The sequence below is a fragment of the Staurois parvus genome, unplaced genomic scaffold (assembly GCF_062004578.1).
Source record: "Staurois parvus isolate SC_StPar_1 unplaced genomic scaffold, SC_StPar_1.0 ptg000019l, whole genome shotgun sequence".
Classification (NCBI taxonomy): Eukaryota; Metazoa; Chordata; class Amphibia; order Anura; family Ranidae; genus Staurois; species Staurois parvus.
This window is the reverse complement of record NW_028317815.1, coordinates 31,477,998-31,500,224: the sequence shown is the minus strand read 5'-3', so window position 1 is coordinate 31,500,224 and position 22,227 is coordinate 31,477,998. Positions and strand designations below refer to the sequence as shown.

The 22,227-nt window shown below is 43.5% G+C and overlaps 1 protein-coding gene across 2 annotated transcripts in view; it reads left to right on the top strand.

Annotated features, from left to right (window-relative positions):
- The window catches only part of MCM10 (minichromosome maintenance 10 replication initiation factor), a 41,739-nt gene extending 24,949 nt beyond the window's left edge, over positions 1-16,790 (top strand). The window contains exons 16-20 of one of the 2 annotated variants that reach the window (XM_089686203.1): positions 1,633-1,748; positions 7,892-8,005; positions 9,609-9,754; positions 10,627-10,669; positions 15,868-16,790. In XM_089686203.1, the coding sequence (XP_089542329.1) occupies positions 1,633-1,748; positions 7,892-8,005; positions 9,609-9,754; positions 10,627-10,669; positions 15,868-15,951 (503 nt within the window). In that variant the 3' untranslated portion in view covers positions 15,952-16,790. Of the gene's footprint in view, positions 1-1,632; positions 1,749-7,891; positions 8,006-9,608; positions 9,755-10,626; positions 10,670-15,867 lie in introns of those variants that run through there. The other variant, XM_089686207.1, reaches the window with a different exon arrangement.
- The last annotated feature ends 5,437 nt before the right edge of the window (positions 16,791-22,227 follow it).

Below are 22,227 nucleotides of genomic sequence, written 5' to 3'. Positions count from 1 at the left end.
GAAGTTTAAAGATCTTTAGCTATTGACTCTGCAGACAGTTATCAACTTCTGCGCACTGTGTGCTTCAGTATGTGCTGTCCCCACTCTGTCATTTTATGTGGCCTAACACTGTGGCTGAGTTGGGGCTCGTTCACACTAGGCTGTTTTGCCAACGCTTGCCAAACGCCCCTATAGCGTTTGGCAAGCGTTGGTCCGGTGTTTGCGGAGCGTTTTTAACGCTCGGCAAACGCTCCGCAAACGCCGCATGCGCGGTTTAGCGGCGGTTGCTAGGCGTTTGCCGAGCGTTAATAACGCCCCACAAACGCCTATAATGCATTTGAGTGGTGTTACCGCTCCGCAAACACCCCGCAACCGTGTCGCAACCGCACCGCAAACGCCGGCCGGGCGTTTGCGGAGCGGCACCATAGACGAGAATAGGAGGCTTCAAAGCCTCCTGACTCGACCAGAGGCGTCCGTTTTGCCGCGACGCAACGCGACGCAAACGCTCCTGTTAGAACAGCACCATGTGCTGTAATGTGCAGAATTGGCAGAGGCGTTTGGGAAGCGGTAAAAACGCTTCCCAAACGCCTCTCTGCCGCCTGCACACAAGGCTAGTGTGAACGTAGCCTTGCTGTTGTTCCGAGTTACTTCCACTTTGTTATAATACAACTAACAATTGTGCAATAATTAGTAGCAAGGAAATTTCACGGATGGACTTATTGACAGGTGGTAACTTATCACAGTGCAACCCATTCTTTCACAAAATTTTGTGGCAGTAGTCTGCATGCCTAGGTGCTTGATTTTATACACCTGTGGCCATTGAGGTGATTGGAACACCTGAATCCAATGATTTGGTGGGGTGTCTCAATACTTTTGGCAGTATAGTGTATATTTGAACATTCACATCAGTCCCTAACCCTCAAGGAGAATATAAGGTCCCCAACTCGCATTCATACATACACATACTGGGGTCAATTTAGACAGGAGCCAATTAACCTATTAGTGAAGTGTTAAAGGCTGCAACTTTGCCTTGTGTGATTGGTGCAAGTCCATTTGAAGACAAATGTCTTCATTGGTTTATCTTCACTAATTCCTCTCCTTACCGCATGGCATGTGGTTTTTTTATTTTGTTTGGTTTGTTTTGTTTTGTTCTCTCCCTCCACGCAATATCCCATTTTTAATTGTTTTTTTATTTTCATAGTACTGCACTGCAACAAACTGAACCTCTGGTGTCTAGCCTGTGGGTGTAGGGATAGAAATGTTAACAGAGAATTAAGCAAATATTTGTTGTGTCCTCCTATGAACCTATAACATTTTAAAAACCAATCTTCAACACCATGCCTTGGCAATTTGCTTCCATCTGTACTAGCAGCTGCTTCTATAATCCTAAAGCAGAATCAAACCCTCCGATCGTTTGCAGCCAAGGAAGCTGCCATCTTGTCGTCTGTTTAGTCTGCAGTGTCCTGGTCTGCATGTTTGTTACAGCTATGGGCTTGTTTTAAGCCTTTCTTTGCCATGTCATGTAGGACATGTCCTTTGCATTCAAACTGGGATAAAGGGAATGTAGGTTTAATCACACACATATTTTTATATTTAATGTCCCACTACTCTGTTTGCATGGTCTATTGATCATTTTGTGATTGACTTCTCCAGCTGATGATGAAGAACCAGCCATGAAGAGATACAAGGAACAACTTGCTTATTCACAGTCTGAGGAGTTCCAGAAGATTTTAAAAGCTAAATCAAAGCACACAGGTGTCCTAAAGGAGGTAATACTAAAAAGGTTTTCTTGTACATTACAGAACTCAGAGGAGTGACTATTCATGACTATCTGGTTCTGTTGCCACCTTCAGGTGAATGAACACTTTTCAAAAAGCGGAATTCCTGTCTAGGCTTAAAGTGTTACTAAACCCAGGACCCTGCATTCATTATATCTGGTCTCCCACAGTACACACAACATGGAAATGCAGTTTTTAGTAAATCTGAACTGCTAAATACCTTTTCTCGTCAGCAGTTAGAGCAGTCTTGTGACTTAAGCAGAGCACTGGTTAAAGCTTATAGGAGTTTTATTTCTGCTCTTGGAGGATGTGAAACCTCTGACACTCTGGACAGTGTTGATTGGCCCTGTGCTGATCACGTGAACCCTCCCAAGAAAAAAAAAACCTCTAGCAATACACACCAAACTGAGCATGTACATGTGACCAAGAATTCAGTCTGTATCAGGTGGTCATTTCAACAAGAGGGGCAGAGAATAAAGGATCAAACAGCCTTCTTACACAATGACGAGGATTAACCCCTTAGGTTCCACAGTGAATACAACAAGCATGCTTTACTGCATATACAGACTGATTTTACTGTTTTGGGTTTACTAACACTTTAATCTTTCCCAGCTCCACTAAGCCTCAGTTTTGTGCCTTCCTGTGTATCTCTGAAGATATCTCTTGTGGGGTTTATTCTCATAACTCATGGCCCAATCTTTACCCCTGATGAAGCAGAGGAGAAATCCGGCCAGGCTGGCTGCTATGGCCAGCAGGCCAAGAGTTTACCATACCTGGACTCTATAAAAGAGCGAGGTTGGCCTATATAGCATCTATTGGTCAAAGCTGGATCCTGGAGGCAGTTATCTCCTGCGTACAGTGCAGCTGGTGACCTCTCTAAAAGGTGCTATACAGATTCTGGGCAGTGATTCTCCTGGAGGGGGGTTGTGTTCCTGAAAGCCTTGGCAGGGGGAACGTGTGATGGGCCCTAAAGCTGAACTGGTTGTGGAATAATCGTTTCCTCTGAGTGCTCCCTGTGACTTGTCAGTGTGCTTGAAGTGCTTTGGATGGTTCAGCCTGGGCAGTTGCAGGATCAAAGGCGCCATACAGTGGTAGCAGAGTACTGTAGGGGTGATCCAGCTCAGTGGCAGTTCTCACTGACTTTGGGAGGCTCTCTTGAGCTTTCCTTCCCCTTTTTAGGCAGGATGACACTTGGAGGGAATTATCCAGGAGACGCTGAAAGCATTGATAATCTGGAATCGTGGACAAATCCTCCCAGATGGGATTTCAGGGTCCAAGGCCATCTGAGACATAAGACCGCGGTGGGCTTCCTGGTGGGTGTTTTGCACTCTAATCTTAAGTTACCACTGCCAGAATCCTCCTTTTCTTATTGTCACTTTCTAGTGTATTATGTGAGCTGGTAATGCATTTCACCACCAAAGTATTGCTCATCATTGCCCCATACAGGGGGGAATTCTACAAGAAATGCTGTTCTCCAGCGATTGATCTGACTAATTTCCTACTAAAATAAGATACTGACAGTCCTGCTGGGTGAGGCCCTGGTCTTTAGCCACAGATAAGAGGTTAGAATCTCTCTATAACCGTCCTTCTCTTGTATGAGCAGCTCTGCAGCTTACAATAGCTTTGTTAGAACAGAGCTTGTTCCTTCTGTCGTTTTATGTTTCAATAAAGGTTTATTAAACAAAACATAGAAATTATGATTACAATGGGTTAGCATCAATCCAGTTTCTATAAAGAGGTCTGTGCTCAACTTCTAATGTTTATTTGAACCACTTTGCTACCCCGCTTTAGCCGAATGACACCTACCACACGTTAGTCCAGTTCTGGGAGGGTGTCGCACATTTTGCGGCTGCCCTTTAAGGGCGAGCACTTGTTTGGACCATGCTTGGATGCCTGTATATAAAAGGTGATTTATACCTTACCCCTTAGGGAGAAGGTGACTGGTCATAGACCACTGACAGCTTCAGAATCCAAGAAGAGATTCTTTTGTAAGAAACCAGGCTGGAGCTCTAAGCAGAAGCCTAAATTCCAGTTTCTTAGGAAACTGGTTCCAGATACCAGTCAGACTACTGGTTCTGCAGTGGGGTATCCAAATGCTATAATTTTGAAGTTTCGCTGCTTTCCACCGCCACAGTTTATGCTCTCGGTTCCACAAAGCGCAGTTTTCTTTACAGCACAAAAAAAGGGGTCATTGCTCCTGTCCTGGAAGAGGACAGGTCTGGCTTCTTTTTTCCAACCTGTTTACAGTTCCGAAGCCAAACTGTTCTAGAATTCAAGTTCATGAGAATACAGAAACTCATGGTGAGCTCTACCAGATCGTCGACTGCTTTTACTCCATCATAGAGACTTCTTGGCTTCAGTGGGTGTTTGATCAAGACTCTCAATGTTGCCTTTCAGCCTCACCATGTCACCAAAAGTGTTAACTAAGGTGTTGGCCCCTGGTTCTGGGGATCTTGATCACTCTGACACCAAGGGGTTTATTTACTAAAGCTGGAGAGTCCAAAATCAGACTCCCTTCTGCATAGAAACCAATCAGCTTCTAACCTCAGCTTGTTCAATGAAGCTTTGGCAATGAAACCTGGAAGCTGATTGGTTTCTATGCAGAAGTGAGTCTGATTTTGCACTCTCCAGCTTTAGTAAATAAACCCCCAAATGTCAAGCAGGCAGTACAAGTTCTAAAGTGGTTTGGTGCTGAACCTCCAAAAGTCAGCCTTATTCTTATACAACATCTGGAGTAATAAGGCTTCGTACTTGCCACAGAGCGGGAAAAGGCAGTGCTTCTGCAGGAAAAATTCTTGTCTCTTAAAGCCTAGGTGGCGTCTTTTGAGTTCATTAGAAAGTCCCTTAATGTGAATCTGTATGCAGGTGCTGGGAAAAAGGATAGCCATCTTCGATGCTGGCTCCTATGCCCAGTTTCACTTCTGAGCTCTGAGTTTAATATCCTGTTGGTATGGGACAGATGTTGGGAGTCATGGTTCTACCTATGAATCTGACTCCCAAGACCAGGTTGACTCTGGACTGGTGGATAGCCAGGCAGAAGCTGGATACTGAGAAATCCTTCTTTCCTGTAAACAGGAAGGTCTTTATGATGGATGCCAGCCTGTAGGACTGAGGAGGTGGTCTGGAGAACCTCTCAGTTCAGGGAACGTGGTCATCTGAGGAGCAGAAATTGCCAATCAACATCTTGGAACTTCAGCAATTCCTCTGTCTATACTACACTGGTGTGTCTACCTTCAGAGGGATTCCCATCAGGGTGCAATTAGATAATTCTATGGCTGTGACATACCAAGAAGTCCTACTGCTCAGAAAGTAGTAGACCTGATCTTTTCTTGAGTAAAATTGCCCATTCTGGCTTTTCTCTAATTCCTGCCATGGAAAATTGTTAGGTGGATTTTCTCAGCTGTCAAAAGCAGAATCTGGGAGAATGCACTCTTCCTTGAAGTGTTTACAGAGATTTGTCTACAGCAGGGAACACTAGATCTGGACCTTTTGACATCCATATTCAACACACTAGACCGATTTCTTGTCCCACATCAGGGATCTTCAAGCATTTTCAGTAGATGCTTGGTGACACTTTGCGATCAATTTTCCCTGGGCTATGCCTCCACTCCAGTTACTTCCTTGCCTATTGTGGATAAAAGTGGAGGGCATGCCACTGATTATGATAGCACCTGCCTGGCCACAAAGATTATGGTACAGTATATGGACATTGTAAATCTCTCTGCATATGAGCTGTTTACACTTTAGATTGACCAGATTTTCTGTTTCAGGGTCTGATCATCTTTTCTATTTTGTAGTTACTGGCCTTAACAGCATTAAAACCAAGTCTTGAGGGTTAGGGGTTCTCCTAAAGACTAGAAACCTAGAAGGCTTTCTTCACCTTGTAAATTTAATTCCAGGCAATACCAGCATTGAAACAGATCTCAGCCTTGGCTGTTTTTTCATACTTCTCATTTCATTCCTTGGTTAAAGCCTTTGTGCAGGGTGTCACAAGGAGTTTCCAAAGGTTAGGCTCCCTTTTGTCAGCTGTTGGACCTCTACTTGGTCTTGTGTCTGTTTTACATGCTTGATCCTTTCCGAGAGTTTCCATTATGCTCATTACACATTTTAAGGTGGTCATTTTGAGTGCCATTACCTCTGCTCGCAAGATCTGAGTTGGTGGAGTTTCCCTGTAAGGAATCCTTTTGATTCTTAACCAGGATAAGGTGGTGTTTAGGCACCAGTCCTATTTCTCACCCAAGGCGGTTTCTTTATGCCACTTAAATCAGGACATTGTGTTGTCATCTTTTTCTCAGGCCTATGGTGTCAAGGGCAAGGCTTCTCCTTTCCTGGTGAAGCTCCATTTCACGTGTGGTATTGGTGCTTTCTGGGCTATGCAGCATTAAACTTCCTGTCCTTTTTTTTTTTTTTTTTTTCTTTTTTTTTTTTCTTTTTTTTTTTCTTTTCCTGTTTGGCGTGTTGGCCTTTTTTCTGGGTTGCTCTCCCCTCTTCCTTGCTTTTGGGACATTCCAACAACTATTTATGAATATCAACTGCTTTGTGTCCTGGGATATATGATTAAGAAACTAGGATTTTTAGTTTACCTAGAAATCCTTTTCTTGGCATACATCACAATACATAGATTTTCCCCTCTTGTCTGTTATTGTTGCTTGTGTTTGCTACAAAACTGACACTTTTTGGAGCTGAGATGGGTATTAGGTCTGAGTGGGATTCCTATTATTATTATTATTATTATTTTATTTCTTTTTTGTATGTGTCCATTTAGAAATATATTTATCTATTACCAAAATGGATAGTAAATGCCTTTGCCTTCAAAACCAAATCAATTCCTCTTGGTACTTGTTGGTGTGCTTAGTCTTGCCATGGTATAGACCTGTGACATGAAACTATCTTCCACTTCTCCTTAGTTGCAGAGTTTGGCTGTTCCTCACCCAGTTCTAAACCTACTACATGGGTGGTCCTGTTTCAGTTAATCTCTGTGTTGCAACCTATTTATGAAATTGATGATCCATTCACTTGAAGGTTTCAGCATAACCCAAGTATTCATGATTACCTCCTCTGTGTCTTGTGATGTACTCCAAGTAAAGAATATAGGGAAACCAAAAATCTGAAATTTAATATTTTTAGCATTTATGAAATTGTGTCCTGTGGTTTCTTAGTATAGTAGACCTCAGAAGTTGACTGGATTGCTTTATTAATGGAAACTTTCAAACTCGTTTAGGCTTAATTGGCAGATTAGGCAAAAGTCATAAGTTTGCTTTAATTTTGTTCTGTTTTAGATGACTTATGGGATCTTTGAATATGATGACCAGTCAGGGATGTTAGAAACTGAATCTACGCCCTTAAACTATTCTAGTGAAACTTTACCATTCAGTGATGGGTGTATGTTCTTTCCTGCCTGAGCTCAGGGCAGGTGACACACCCTGTGGGCTTTAGAGGGGGTAAACTGTCACTTTTACAAAACTGTTCTGTTGTTGTTGTGTGGGGTTTTCCCTCATTAAGCTCAGGAACTGATGGTGAAAGTTACATAAGTGGTTTGTTAAACTTCAGTGCTGCATTAAATTACAAGCTGAGACCTCTGGTAACTGCTTCTCTTTTAGGAGTACATTCAAGGTAACATCTAGTAAAATTAATCCTTGAAGTGGACCTACTGTCTTTCCCAGGTGTAACAGTACTACACCATGTCACCTTAATGTCTTTTTATTTGTTTATCTTGTTCTGAGCAATGCAATTGCTAGTGTGACACAGGCCAGGTATTCCTAGACTGTATTTTTGCACATATGTGACAAAGCTTTTTCCTGCCCAGCCATACATGTAAATATTTAATGACCGCAAGATCAAAGGTGTTTTTTTTGTTTTTTGGTTTTTTTTTTAACATAGAATTCAGATCTGGAGGTTGTTGACTAGCACAGAAGTAGTGAGCTTTCCAGTGAGCATTAGCAGATTTACTATTATACAGGATTTATATAGCGCCAACAGTTTGCTCAGTGCTTTACAATATAAAGGGAGACAATACAGCAATGCTACAGTTCAATACAAGAGGGTTAGGAGGGCCCTGCTCCTTGGAGCTTCTAAGATTTCACTTGTTGCTTAAACTTGGCCTAAGATATAACTGGATTTTGTTCTGATTTAAGGCTGAAGCAGAATTGCAGGAACAATATTTCGAGCCTCTCGTGAAGAAAGAACAACTGGAAGAAAAGATGAAGAGCATAAGAGAGCAAAAGTGTCGTGTAGTAACCTGTAAAACAGTGAGTATCCTGACTAAAGATCATACGATTTCCTCGCCTCACAACTGCCACTTTGTTGATTGTAAAAATCTATCAGTTTTCCTGCTTTTCTTGTGATGGCTTAAGTCACAAGGAGTTGCTCAAAACTTATTCGAGCCCATTCACACTGTTGGTGCGGTTTTTTTTTTTTTGGTTTTTTTTATGACCGTTATGACATTATTTCTCAAACTCTGTTCAGTCAAGGCAGCCTTTAAAACATGCACAATCTTAAGGCATCTCATTCAAAAATTAAAAAAAAAAATGAAATGAATCGTTTACATAATGCAGAGTCTACACACAGGACACCCAACTTTAGAGGTGATTTATTTTTATGGTGGAAATACACCTTTATACACCCATACAGGCTAGCATTCCAGTGTTTACCTTCTGTTTCTCTCCTGCATAAGATAACGACCCAAGGGCAGGGGAGGGGCAAACCACCAATTATCTTCTTATCAACAAATTAAATTGATTATTAGGATGTAAGCACTGCACAGTGCCCAATGCTGCACAAAAATTAAAAACAAAAAAAACTTTGGCTTTGTGTAACAAAAGGCTCCACCTATCAGCTTGGTGACCATTTTTGGGCAATTTTAAGCATTTTCCCAAAGCAGCCTGGTTGAAAAAGGCTGAGCTATGATCAGTTGATAAACACAGAAAAGTAACGGCAGAAAAAGACAGAGTGGTCTATCGAGTCTGCCCGTGTGTGTGTGTGTGTTTTGGTTGGTGTTTTGTTTTATTTGTGTTTTGTTTTATTTTAAATATTTAAAAAAAAAAAAAGAAAAGACAGGCATACCTTAAAGTTAAGGCAGCATTAATACCAAAGCTGTTAGAACACCTTATCCTCATTATAGAGAAAGCTATCAGGTTGAGGTCAGGACTGTGCAGGCCAGTCAAGTTCCTCTGCCCCATACTCTATAATCCATGTCTTTATGGACCTGCTTTGTGTGTGTGTTTTTTGTTTTATTTTTTTGTCTGTAGTGTATCTTTTCTTTCTCCCTGTATTTATAGGACAGAGAGGCAATAGTAGGAGCCGTTGGCTCCTGTGGCTATCAATCAAATCCGGTGAGGGGGCAGGGCTGAGCTGCGCTGTGTGTCTATGGACACCCACAGTCCAGCTTAGGATAAAGCCAGCACAAGAAGAGGAGGAGCCAAGATAGTCAGCAGGCGACTCCAGAGGAGGAGGTTTTTGGCCACTCTGTTCCATTGCAGAGCAGGTAAGTATAATGGCTGTTTGTTATTTTAAAATCTATATGGATAAACATGCACCAGCAAGATTTTTTTTCTTTCCTTTTTATACTGAAGATACGGTTGGATAATTCATATAGAAATTTTGAAATATGTTATTAAAAAAAACTCTAAACACTGTGTGTGTGTGTGTGTGTGTGTGTGTGTGTGTTTTTGTTTGTTTCGCAATGCATTCACCTTTAGCATTAGTTCCGTTTTTTTATGTTTAGTAGTCATTAATGTATAAAACCTAGTTAAAAATCAAATGCTTTTTTCTTTTTTTTCTAAAGTGCAGCCAATTTGTCTCGATAGTATGTGGAAGAGAAAACTCATGAATTTTTTCCATTTGTATCAACAGTGCAAGTACACTCACTATAAACCTCTGGACACCTGCGTAAGTGAAAACCATGACTTCCATTGGCATGATGCTGTGAAGCGTTTCTTCAAATGTCCATGTGGTAACAGAACAATCTCTCTAGATAGACTTCCCAAGAAGCACTGCAGGTATGAGTCTCACAAACCATCTTTCATGTCTTCTGTGCGGGATGCTTTTTAGACTTGAAGCAGTATTAAACACAAAAGCAACCATTTATTGTATTGCCGCTTATCAATCCTTCGTTGTTATGGCTGCACTAGTTTTCTTTTTTCTTGTCTTTATTTTCACCAGGTTATCTGGCCATTATGTCTGTTTTTAAATAGAACAAGTTTTTACAAATGTAGCTTTTGGAGTGATGAGACAAACCATTTACAGCTGGCAGCTTTTCCATGTAGAACCTTTATCCCAAAAGAAAATAAACAGCTGTAATTGCTTATAAAGTGTGAGCTGGAATTTGGCTTTAATTTGTTAGTTTTTCCTGCAGGAGCCTGGAAAGCATTGAACCTGCAATCAGTAGATCAGGGGGTGCATTGTGGGCTCCTGCAGTCATGTCTTCTGGCTGTCAGCCCATACCTCCTGTAGGGCTTTTTGTTGGAAAGGCAGAATACATGTCAGTGGACTATGAAGAGCGTTCATCAGCGCCCTCGCAGCCCATTGAAACGACAAGTCTATTTGCTGTGGTGGAAGATGGTACTTGTAGTTGATTGATTCACAGGAAACTGTGAATGAATGACATGGCTGTTTTTAAAGTGACAGCGGGGGCGAGAGTCCTTGTTCACTGTCACAGGGAAGAGGAATTGGGAGGGGAGGGCACAGCAGCTGGAACATTTTGTCCCACCCTAAATACTGTTGGATCCTGTAACATGGTCCAAAGGTGAGCTTAACCTTTAAAGCTTCACATCAACTTTGAATTTCTGGATTGTGTTAATTAAACTTATTTAGTTGTAATGGAAACATCCAGAGCTAATTGGTTGTGTTTTTGTATTTTTATCTCCACTAGCACCTGCGGGTTGTTCAAATGGGAAAGAGATGGCATGCTTAAGGTGGGTGTACTTGATCAAATGTTATATATATTTTCAGCTATGTTTTATAGTTATTTTCCAGGATGCAAATGTTGAAGGGTGATTACTGGCTGTACATAGCAGCTCCATTCTGTCTATGTGAATTGGAAAATGTGGGGGCTTCAAACTGTAAATGGTCCAAAGTAGTCAGTTTGTTGTAGATCAGGGGTCTCCAAACTTCTAAGCAGTTTACTGTCCTTCAAACGGGCCGGACTGTGAAACAGTGAATCTTAGGCATTAGGGGGGGAAGGAGAAGTGCCCCAACATTGGTGCCATTGGGAGTTATAGTGCCCCGCTGTTGGTGCAAGTGAAAGAAATGGTGCCCGATTGTTGTCAGGAACAGGAATTATTCCCCATTGTTGGTATCAGTGCGAAAAATTGTGTTTTCCATCAGTGGAAAGAAAAGTGCCCCAAGAGCCGGATAAAAACAAGCAAAGGGCCACAGTTTTCGAGACCACTGTTGTGGATATTTAGGCCCCTGGTCCTCAGAACTGTTAACAGTGCTTCATTGCTTGATGCAATATGGTATTATAGCCAACAGAGGTGTGTGGGCTTCTCCTGCTTTACTCTCCCACAGTGGTCCTCTCTGGGCTCACTCCCCCAGACCCAGTGGATGCAAAGGAGGTGGAGTAGGAATCCTCTTCCCACAGAGAATCTTTCAGGTTCTTCACTCTCCTCCCTCATCGTTCAAATCTCACTGTGTAAGTCTATTTTCTCCAGTTTCTTTAAGAATTGCTGTCATCTACCAGCCCCCTGGAATGTTAACAACTTTCCTTGATGACTTCTGTGCCTGGCTACCGTACTTTCTCCTGAAATTCCCACAATCATTCTCAGCCTTTTCAACATCCCTGTTAATACTAACACTCCTGCTACTTCTAAATGTCTTAGTCTAACCTCCTCATTTGACCTGAAACAATGGGTACATGCCCTCTCACTGCACACAAAATCAGGCCCTGACTCCCACAACTCTGGCTAACAATACCAGAAATCTCAAATGCAGCTGCACTCTTGAGCGTCTGTGGTGTAAGACTAAGTCTCACAAATAGTTCAACCCAGGGGCGGACTGACCATTTTGGAACTCGGGCAGTGCCCGATGGCCCAGGGTCAGTAGGGGGCCCCATGAAATGCCCCTGTTACCTTTTTCATAGGCTTTTTTGGGTGTGGTTTGAGTTTGGGTGAGGACACAGGGGCCCCATCATCCCCTATTGCCCGGGGGCCCCATTAATTGTCAGTCCGCCCCTGGTTCAAAAAATATAAAACTGCCCTCCAAAAATACAGCTCTTGCCTCCACACTGCCAAGCAGAAAGATTTCATCACTCATGAACACCTTCTCATCCAGTCCCTGTCAACTCTTCTCTACTTATTTAATTCTCTTCTTTGTCCTCCACTGCTCCACCAACTAACTCACTCACTGCCCAGGAGATCACCAATCACTTTAAAAATAAAATCGGTGCAATTGCAATGAAATCTCCACTCTACAGATAACTCCCACACTTGACACCCCATATCCACAAGTACACTCAACACTACCCTGCTACTACAGATGAGATTGCTAAACTCCTTTCGAACGCCCAGCTAACCACCTGTCCCCTGGACTCTATTCCCTCTCAAATACTGCAGTCACCCTCTGGCTGTATCCTACAATCTCTAACTTCACATCTTCAATCTCCTCCTCTCTTCTGGCACCTTTCCCAATACTCTAAAACATGCACTAGTCACCCCCATAGTTAAAAAGCCTTCCTTGGTTCCCACTAATCCTAACAACCATCTCCTTGCTGCCCTTTTCCTCCAAACTCCTGGATTGCCTAGTCCAGGGCTTAAAATGTCAAGTCCTGAGCTACTAGCCACGCCTTAAGAGTTACTCGCCACCAGTTGCCCCACCAAACCCCTACCCTGCTACACCACTAATTCCGCCCCTAAACATGCCCTTGTAAATTATTTCATGAAATTACACTGTTAAATGTTACCCACATTACATCAGGGTCCCCGGAGTCCCCCCACATTACATCAGGGCCTCCAATGTCCCCCTAAACACTCCATCATACTTAGACCATGTACCGCATACAACCATAACCCCCCATAAACTTTCACTTTCAAAACCATCACTCTACCAAGCATATCCTACCTTCTATCCAACCCAGCAGTAACTCAAATGCCCCATACTCTACCACCCATAATAACCACATAATCCTGAACCTGACCAAACCACCCATACATGTAGGTTTACATACAGACACGTACATACACGCACACAGACACGTACACACACGCACAGACGTACACACACGCACAGACGTACACACGCACAGAGACACGTGTACACACACACGTACACATACATGTACACACACACATACATGTACACACACACGTGTATGTATGCACAGACACGTGTACCTACGCACACAAATGCGCGCACACAGCCCTATAAAACTTTGCAGTATATCGTTACCTTCACTCACAGAGCCGGGTACTGCACTCTAGGGGGAGGCAGAGAGCACAGCACACACTTCTTCCTTTGCTTTCATTTTGCTCAACTATTAAGCAGTCTGACGGCTCCCAGTGCAAGTGATAGATCCGGCCCTGAGTTCCGAGCCTGCTCAGCAAGACGGCCCTGAGGGACACTCTCGACCCCACCATAATTTCCACTCGCCAATGCGAGCAGGCGAGTGGAAATTTCAAGCCCTGGTCTAGTCTATAACCAACTGAGCAACCACCTCATCAAGAATAACTTTCACGATCCCCTTCAGTCTGGATTTCGCCCTCAAAACTCACAATTGATTTAGTAACCGCAAAAACCAATGGACACTATTTTGTACTCCTACCTCTGGACCTCTCAGCTGCCTTTGATATGGTTTACTACCCGCTCCTCCTCAGAAAAATGTACTCCCTTCGTAGCCATGACTTGCTCTTCGTTGGTTCTCATCCTACCTATCCCACCACACCTTCAGGGATCACTTGCAATTCTACTTTCTCCTCTTCCTTTTTCCATTGGGGGTCCCCCAAGGTCCTGTTCTTGTACCTCTCCTATTCTTAATCTACACCTCCTCCCTGGATCACCTGATGGCCTCCCATGGCTTTTAATATAATTTCCACGCTGATGACACCCAAAGCTATCTCTCGACCCCTCAGCTCACATCTGTCTCCTCGTGGAGCACTAACTTACTGACTGACATATCATCCTGGATGTCACACCACTTCCTCACACTCAATCTATCCAAAACCGAGCTAATATTTCCTCCCCCACGTGACTTCCCCTGACTTCTCTGTCAATATCAGTGGCACAACCATCAACCCGTCCCTGCATGCCAGGGTTCTAGGTGTAATCCTGGACTCTGAACTCTCTTTTCAGTTCCACATCCAATCATTTTCCAAAGCTTGCCGTCTCAACCTTCACAACATCTCCTGAATATGCCTCTTCCTAACCAATGACACCAAAAAGCTCCTAATTCACTCCCAGGTCATCTCTTGCCTCGACTATTGCAAATCCTTCCTCATTGACTTACCTTTACATAGGCTATTTCCCCTCCAGTCCATCATGAATGCTGCCGCCAGACTCATCCACCTTACCAACCGTTCACTGTCTGCTACCCCTCTTTGCCATTCTCTCTATTAGCTACCACTCACCCAACAAATTAAAATCAAAATACTAACCACAAATTACAAAGCCATCCATTACTCTTCCCCTAGCTACAACACTAACCTAGTCTCAAAATAGCAACCAAATCGCACTCTTCATTCCTCCCAAGACCTCATGCTCTCTAGTTCCCTTGTCACTTCCTCCCATACTTCTCTCGAGCCGCTTCAATCCTATGGAATTCCCTACCCCAATCTGTCCAACTATCTCCTACTCCAGGCCTTGAAATTCCACTTGCCTGCTCACCAATGGCGAGTTGAAATTATGGTGGGGCGAGTTTGTCCCCCAGGGCCGTCTTGCTGAGCAGTCTCGGAGCTCAGGCCGGATCTGTCATTGGCACTGGGAGCTGTCAGACTGCTCCATAGCTGAGCGCAGTGAAAGCAAAGGAAGGGGCGTGTACTGTGCTATCTGCCTCCCCCTAGAGTGCAGTACCTGGATCTGTGAGTGAACAACGAAGTAATGCAACTTTTTATAGGGTTCTGTGTATGCATGTACATGTGTGTGTGTGTGCGCGTACGTGTGTGCATATGTACGTATGTGTGTGCATGTATTTACGTACGTGTGTGCATGTATTTACGTACGTGTGTGCATGTATTTACGTACGTGTGTGCATGTATTTACGTACGTGTGTGCATGTATTTACGTACGTGTGTGCATGTATGTACGTGCGTGTGTGTACGTACATGTGCGTGCGTGTGTGTACGTGCATGTGCGTGCGTGTGTGTACGTGCATGTGCGTGCGTGTGTGTACGTGCATGTGCGTGCATGTGGGTACGTGCATGTGGGTGCGTGCATGTGCGTGCATGTGGGTACGTGCATGTGGGTGCGTGCATGTGGGTACGTGCATGTGGGTGCGTGCATGTGGGTACGTGCATGTGGGTGCGTGCATGTGGGTACGTGCATGTGCGTGCATGTGGGTACGTGCATGTGCGTGCATGTGGGTACGTGCATGTGGGTACGTGCATGTGCGTGCATGTGCGTGCGTACATGTGTGTGCGTACATGTGCGTGCATGTGCGCGTGTGTACACAGGTATCTCTGTTTGTGTGTTTGTTGGTGGAGAGTAACTCTTAAGGCCTGGCTAGTAGCTCAGGACTTGAAATTTTAAGCCCTGTCCTCCTCTGTCCACTTTTAGACCATCCCTGAAAACTTTTCTCTTCAGAGAAGCCTATCCTGCCTTAACCTAACAACTGTACCTGTATTTTCTCCATCGGCTCCCTCCAGTTACCCAGTTATTACCTTTTTGTATCATTTGACCCTCCCCTTTTAGGTTGTAAGCTCTGATTCCTCCTGTATTCAATTGTATTGTAACTGTACTGTTCGCCACATTGTAAAGCGCTACGCAAACTGTTGGCGCTATATAAATCCTCTACAATAATAATATCATGGAGCTCTTCTCTTGTCCAATGGGAGGATCTCTGGGTTTCAAGTAAGGAGTATTAGAAATGATGTAGAAAGTAAATGTCTTTAATAAACACGTATTGTTTTCTGATATTTTGGGAAAACCTTCACATAATTTTATTTTTGCTTTTTTTTGCCAATAGGAAAAAAGAGGTCCAAAAATTGGAGGGGAAACACTGCTACCAAGAGGAGAGGAACATGCCAGATTTCTCAATAGCCTTAACTAGTTGTGGTAGAGAACTCAGTCAATGAACCTGGCTGCCTTCAAACATTACAATTGGGTTTGGAATAAGCATTGGAATAGGGACCCTGAACAGCCGCTGGAGCCCTGTCACACTGTTCACACCATGACTGTTGAAGATATTCTAGTTTTTCGAATGGAAAGCTATGGAGCGCTCAAGTCTTTCAGCATGTGTCATGGACATTCATTACCTTCTTACCTATCAAAATTAAAGTGAACCTGTCTGGTTATATATAGGCAGCCTGCCATTGCTGAACGCCTGTAAATGGCAGTGAACTGACTTTCCTGCTGATCCAATGGCCATTTTATGCATTTTAAGTCACTGAACTAGAATAAGTGAGTAGATCATGAAATTTAGAATTCCTTATGCCGATGGTGTCGGGACTCAGTGTGCAGTCTGTCAAGCCAACCCTGCAGGTTTAATATACTAATATTTTTTGACGTTAGCAATTGTTTATCTATTTCTTCCATGACTGGCTTCCTTTTTTTAATGTGTTTTTACTTTTGGTGTTTTTACAATATTTGTAAGCACAGCTGCTGACAGATCTTTGTTTACATTATGGGATGGAAATGTCAATATTTGATGTGGATTGCCCATAAAACCCTAGTGTATGAATGGCAAAAAGCATTTTACATTTATTGTTTATAGTGAAACAGTGGACTTGTATCAAAGAAAAACTAATGTAAATATGTATGTGTTCTTTTGTGACTTTCATTTTTAACTTGTCCATGTATAATACATACTGCAAATAAATTCAGTGCACTGCTGCTACATATATATTTATTCAGGCCATTTTGTATGACATTAAACAATTTCAGACAGTGCTTTTCCTGCCTCTTATTCTACTGCTCGTAGCATGTCACTTAGGTGACCAGACCATTTTTCACTTAGAGCTTTCAGAATTTGTAAAAGCCATGCCTACTCTTCCCCAAGCACTCACCCCCTACGTGTTGTGGTACTGCCCGCTCCATAGTGCTATGTGTGTAGTTTGTGAGAATCTAGGAGGTTTAGGGGATAATTTCCAGTAGTGTGAATGTAAAGTACTACTTTAGCCATAACAGCGTGATAAAATTATGTTCTTTAGCAAGAAATATACATATTGCATTATTTTGCTACCACAATTAGTGTGTGCTGTAAATTGCCTGGAGCATTAGTCCTTTTTTTTTTTTTTCTTGCTGAAGCCCAGAGCCCCTGAGCAGCAGTAAACGTTTAGGCTCTCAGCAGATCGGCCTCTAGATTTCCAGCAGTGTCAAAAAATAAAGAGCAAGTGAGCATGTGCAGAGCAGAGTGGGACGGTGTACTGCTGGTTTTTGAACAGTATAGGTACTTTTTTAATGGATTACATAGCTATACCTCCAAAAGGGCCCAGCCTGAAGTGCTCTAGCAGGACTTCAGTTCAATTTTAAGGTAAGTGCATACCAGATATGGCTACAGAAAATTCCTCGTTATAAAGAAAGAGGAGATTTCAGACAGGGGCAGAGATTAAGATCTAATCTGACCCTTTGGGAAGCCTTTTACAGGGGCAAACTCCATACCTGAGGAATTTGGGATCCCATCTCATTGTTGTCCTTCCCACCACTCTTCCATTTTACCCCGGATGAAAGTGGTCACTCAACTGAGAGGAATGTAAATCTGAATACCTTATGTGTCAGTGACAAGTGCTCCGGTACTTGCTTTGCCCAGAGGTAGGTATCACTGCAGTAATTAGGGTTGGGGGCAGAAATGGTGCTGATTCAGCCATGGATTCTGCACGGTGTGGAACCAGAACCTAATGGCACATATGCAGGTCTGCATAATGTAATCACAATCATCACTCCACTCTCACGCAGTGCCATTGCTAATTGCCACTCCATAGTGGAATCACTACACCCAATTACCTGAAAGCTTTCAAATACTCAGAGGACGCTGCTAAGGGGGGAACATCACATCTCCATATACAAAGAGGCACACACCAGTAAATGTTGAAGAGCCATTTCAGGTCCAAACATCCCCCGTCACAGCAGGCACTCTGCACGGACTGCTCCCATCAAGAACTACTGTCCTGAATGTGTGGTACACCCTCCCAGTGTGGCCCTCTGGTACTGTGTACACCAGAGATTGCTGCTTACAGGGTCAAGCGCTGAACAGCAGACATTATAAGCCATCCTTGCTCCTGCATGTGGGGTTTTGGGTACCCATCCCTACAGGCTTTAGTGACAAGTCAAGATGGAGCCTACCTCTGCCCCAGTAGGGACATAAGGAACAGGCTATGAGATGTAGAAACAATAACAAAAAAGTGATCTTCAGACAGACATAGGGAAGCATCCCCTATCTTCAGACCCTAGCACAAAACAGGCTTAGCTAAGCTAAGAGGAATAATGCCTGCATGGGGTTACCTGCCTTTTTTTTTTTTGGGGGGGGGGGGGGGGGCAGTGTCCATTCACCTGAAGGTGGCAGCATAACTCAAGTAGTCATGATTATTAACTCTGTAATGTATGGTTAAGAAAATAAGCCTGTCTTTCTTCACTATCCCTTCAGTGCACTCACCCTGAATATTATTATTATACAGTATTTATAAAGCGCCAATAGTTCGCTCAGCGCTGTACATTACAAAGGGGGACAGAACATGTGACAGAACAATACAATGCAAAACATGAGGGGATTGAGGGCCCTGCTCTTTCGAGTTTACAATCTAGGAGGGAGGGGATGGTGGCACAGGAGGAGATAGCTGTGGGGGATGGAGTGGTAGGAAGAGTGGAGGAGGTCGGCAAGTTAGCAGGGGGTGGGGTAGGCTTCCCTGAAGAGATGGGTTTTCAGGGTGCACCTAAAGGAGAGGAGAGTAGGTGATAATCTGATGGGTTGGGGCAGGGAGTTCCAGAGGATGGGTGACACCCTGGAGAAGTCCTGGAGGCGGGCATAGGAGGAGGAGACCAGGGAACTAGAGAGAAGGAGGTCTTGTGAGGAGCAGAGTGTGCGTGCTGGGTGGTACTTGGATATTAGGTCAGTGATGTAGTTCGGGGCAGTGTGGTGGACGGCTTTGTACGTCAGTGTTAGGATTTTGAATTTGATCCGTTGCGCAATTGGAAGCCAGTGGAGGGATTGGCAGAGGGGGGTGGCGGAGATGGAGCGGTTGGAAAGGTGAATGAGTCTGGCTGCCGTATTCAGGATTGACTGAAGCGGGGATAGCCAGCAGCGAGGCAGGCCAGTGAGGAGGGAGTTGCAGTAGTCGAGTCGTGATATGATGAGGGAGTGGATGACCTGTTTAGTGGTTTCTGGGGTTAGGAACGTGCGGATTTTGGCGATGTTGCGGAGGTGGAGTCTGCACGAGCTTGTTAAAGATTGGACTTGGGGCTGGAAGGATAGGTTGGAGTCCAGAATGACACCAAGTACTCTGGCCTGCGGGGTGGGTTTGATGGTGGCGTTGTTGGATGTGATGGAGAAGTCAATGGGGGGTGGTGTCCGGGCTGGGGGGAAGACAAGAAACTCTGTTTTGGAGAGGTTCAGTTTAAGGAAGTGGAGCGACATCCAGTCTGATATGTCGCTCAGGAGGTGTGTGATTTGAGCAGAGACTGAGGTGGGGGGTTGAGAGATAGATTTGTGTGTTGTCGGCATATAGGTGGTAGTTGAAGCCGTGAGAGTGTATGAGTTGGCCAAGGTGTAGATGGAGAAGAAAAGGGGCCCGAGGATGGAGCCTTGAGGGACCCCAACAGAGAGGGGGAGTGAGGGGGAGGTGGTAGCATTATAGGTAACGCTGAATGAACGTTGTGACAGGTAGGATGAGAGCCAGGAGAGAGCAGAATCTCTGAGGCCGAGGGAGTGTAGTTTTTTGAGGAGGAGGGGGTGGTCGACTGTGTCGAAGGCCGCAGAGAGGTCAAGGAGTAGGAGCACTGAATAGTGGCCATTAGCTTTGGCGGTTAGCAGGTCGTTGGAGAGTTTTGAGTAAGGCAGTTTTGGTGGAGTGTAGGGGACAGAAGCCGGACTGTAGGGGATCGAGGAGGTTGTTGTCATTGAGGTGAGAGCTTAGGCGGGTGTAGACTAGGTGCTCGAGGAGTTTGGATGTAAATGGGAGCAGGGAGATGGGTCTGAGGTTGTTCGGGTCATTGGGGTCCAGGGAGGGCTTTTTAAGTATGGGGGTGATGTGTGCATGTTTCAGAGGGGTGGGGAAAGTGCCGGAGGAGAGGGAGAGATTAAAGATGTGGGTGAGGGAGTGTAGGATGGAGGGGGAGAGAGGTCGTAGGAGTTGTGAGGGGATTGGGTCGAGGGGGCATGTTGTGAATACTTCTGTGTTCATTCAGAAAAGTCACAAGTATATTTAAATATAAGACCTCTTGACTGACTCTTGGTTTATTTTACATTTATTACAGAAAGCTACTGCTAGATGATCTTGGGAGATGGGTTCTTATGTATCCCAGTGCAGAGTGGGTCTCCTGCCAGTGGCATTTAGTGGTGGCCTGAAGTAGTTTTCTGTGCAGGAAAGGAGATGGCTACTAGGGAGCGGTCATTGGGTAGATTTCACTGGTAGAATGGTTATTGGTCAGTGTTGTTGCAGGGTGGCGATTAAACTGATGGGATGCCTCAGCATGAGAATTCAGTTGGTGCCTCTAACTTACTCAGAGGCATGAATTCAATTGATTTCTGTATACAGGAATAGGTCAAAATAACTCAAATGCGAAACAAAAACCATATGGTTGCAGTTATTGCTAACAAATTAGTTATTAAAATAAAGCTTCACACCTTTTAAAGATACAGCAAAATAAATGTTTTCTGTGTCTTTGTTCAACTTTTTTTTTATCTGAATTTCTACATAAAGGGTTCAAAAACTTTAATTTTGAAGAGTTCAAAATTAAACTATAACTGTATTCTAGCTAACTGTTCAAACTAAATACGCAGTTTATTAGCTGCATAGTAAAAGCACTGTAAACACAATTACAGACCCAGTTCTTTTTTTTTTTTTTTTTAACATGGGGACTGAATGAAGTATAGAATATCATGTGGTTCTAAATGCAAGATGTGTTGAACAGGTTTGGATGTGGCCATGCTGTGTCCTATGTTTGGGATAATGTGTTAAATAAAGAGTAACTCCACTTTTGTTGAGTGAAAACAGGAAAAAAAAACATCCCCTCTGGGTGATCTTTACAATAATTTTAACAAACTGTGGAAGTTTTCAACCTTTTTTTTTTTCCTGAGGAAATAGCCATTTATCTGTATCCATGTGCAAAGTGAAGGAGTGATTTTATTATAAATCAGCTGCTGCACTTACAGGGTTCTAATGAGAAAGGTTGTAGGGTCTGTATACCTTTTTAGATGTGATTTCCTTTTGGGAATATCTCACCAAAAATGAAATTTTCATTGCAGGGGATGTTCAAAATCTGACCTGTATCTTAGTTCTGTGAAAATCAGTAGGCCAATTGCACAGCAGGAAATTACATTTCTGGGGAGTGTTCTGTATACAATCTGTGTACATAACCCCTCCAGGTCGCCATACTGCATTGCATTTTTTCAGAAAATTGCAGTGCTGCAACTTGAAAAGGAAAGGTGTTTTTTTTTTTTTTGATTTTTTGTTTTTTTTAGAACATTCAATAATAAAATGACTTGTGAAGCGATTTTATATGCTCTATTTTTTCCCATTAAAGTGGAGTTACCTTTTAAGCTGTCTGTATGAAAGGAATAGCAGCATGTGTTCACCTTAGAAATGAGCAAAATGAAGAGTATTCATTCCCTTGAAATGTCATTGACTGTGCAGACATTTTGTTAATATTTTTTACTTTAAGCATTGGAGTCACTGTGGAAGGTGAAATTGGGATGGACAATGGGGCAAAAAAATCAATTTTAAGTAACTGTATAATAATCAAATACACACACACACAAAAAAAAAAATTTAATTGGACTACCAAACCCATAAAAAAAAACAAAAAAAAACCTACCGTACCTGTCCAGCTCAATGAGGGGGAATTTAGTCTAAAATTTCCTTGACCAAAAGTAATTTACCCTGCAATCATTTTGCTCATGGCTACTTGTAGTGAGCAGGGGTAGACTGACCATTTGGAAACTCGGGCAGTTCCCGAGGGCCCGGGGTCAGTAGGGGGCCCCATGAGATGCCCCTGGTACTTTTTCATAGGCTTTTTTGAGTTTGGGCAAGGACACAGGGGCCCCATGAGTTGTCAGTCCACCCCTGGCAGTGAGTTTATTTCAGATACACTTTGAAACTTTGCTGTGTGTTGATGTTAATGAGGCTGAACTGATCTATTAAGACTGATAAATGACTAAAAATTCCACAGTGCC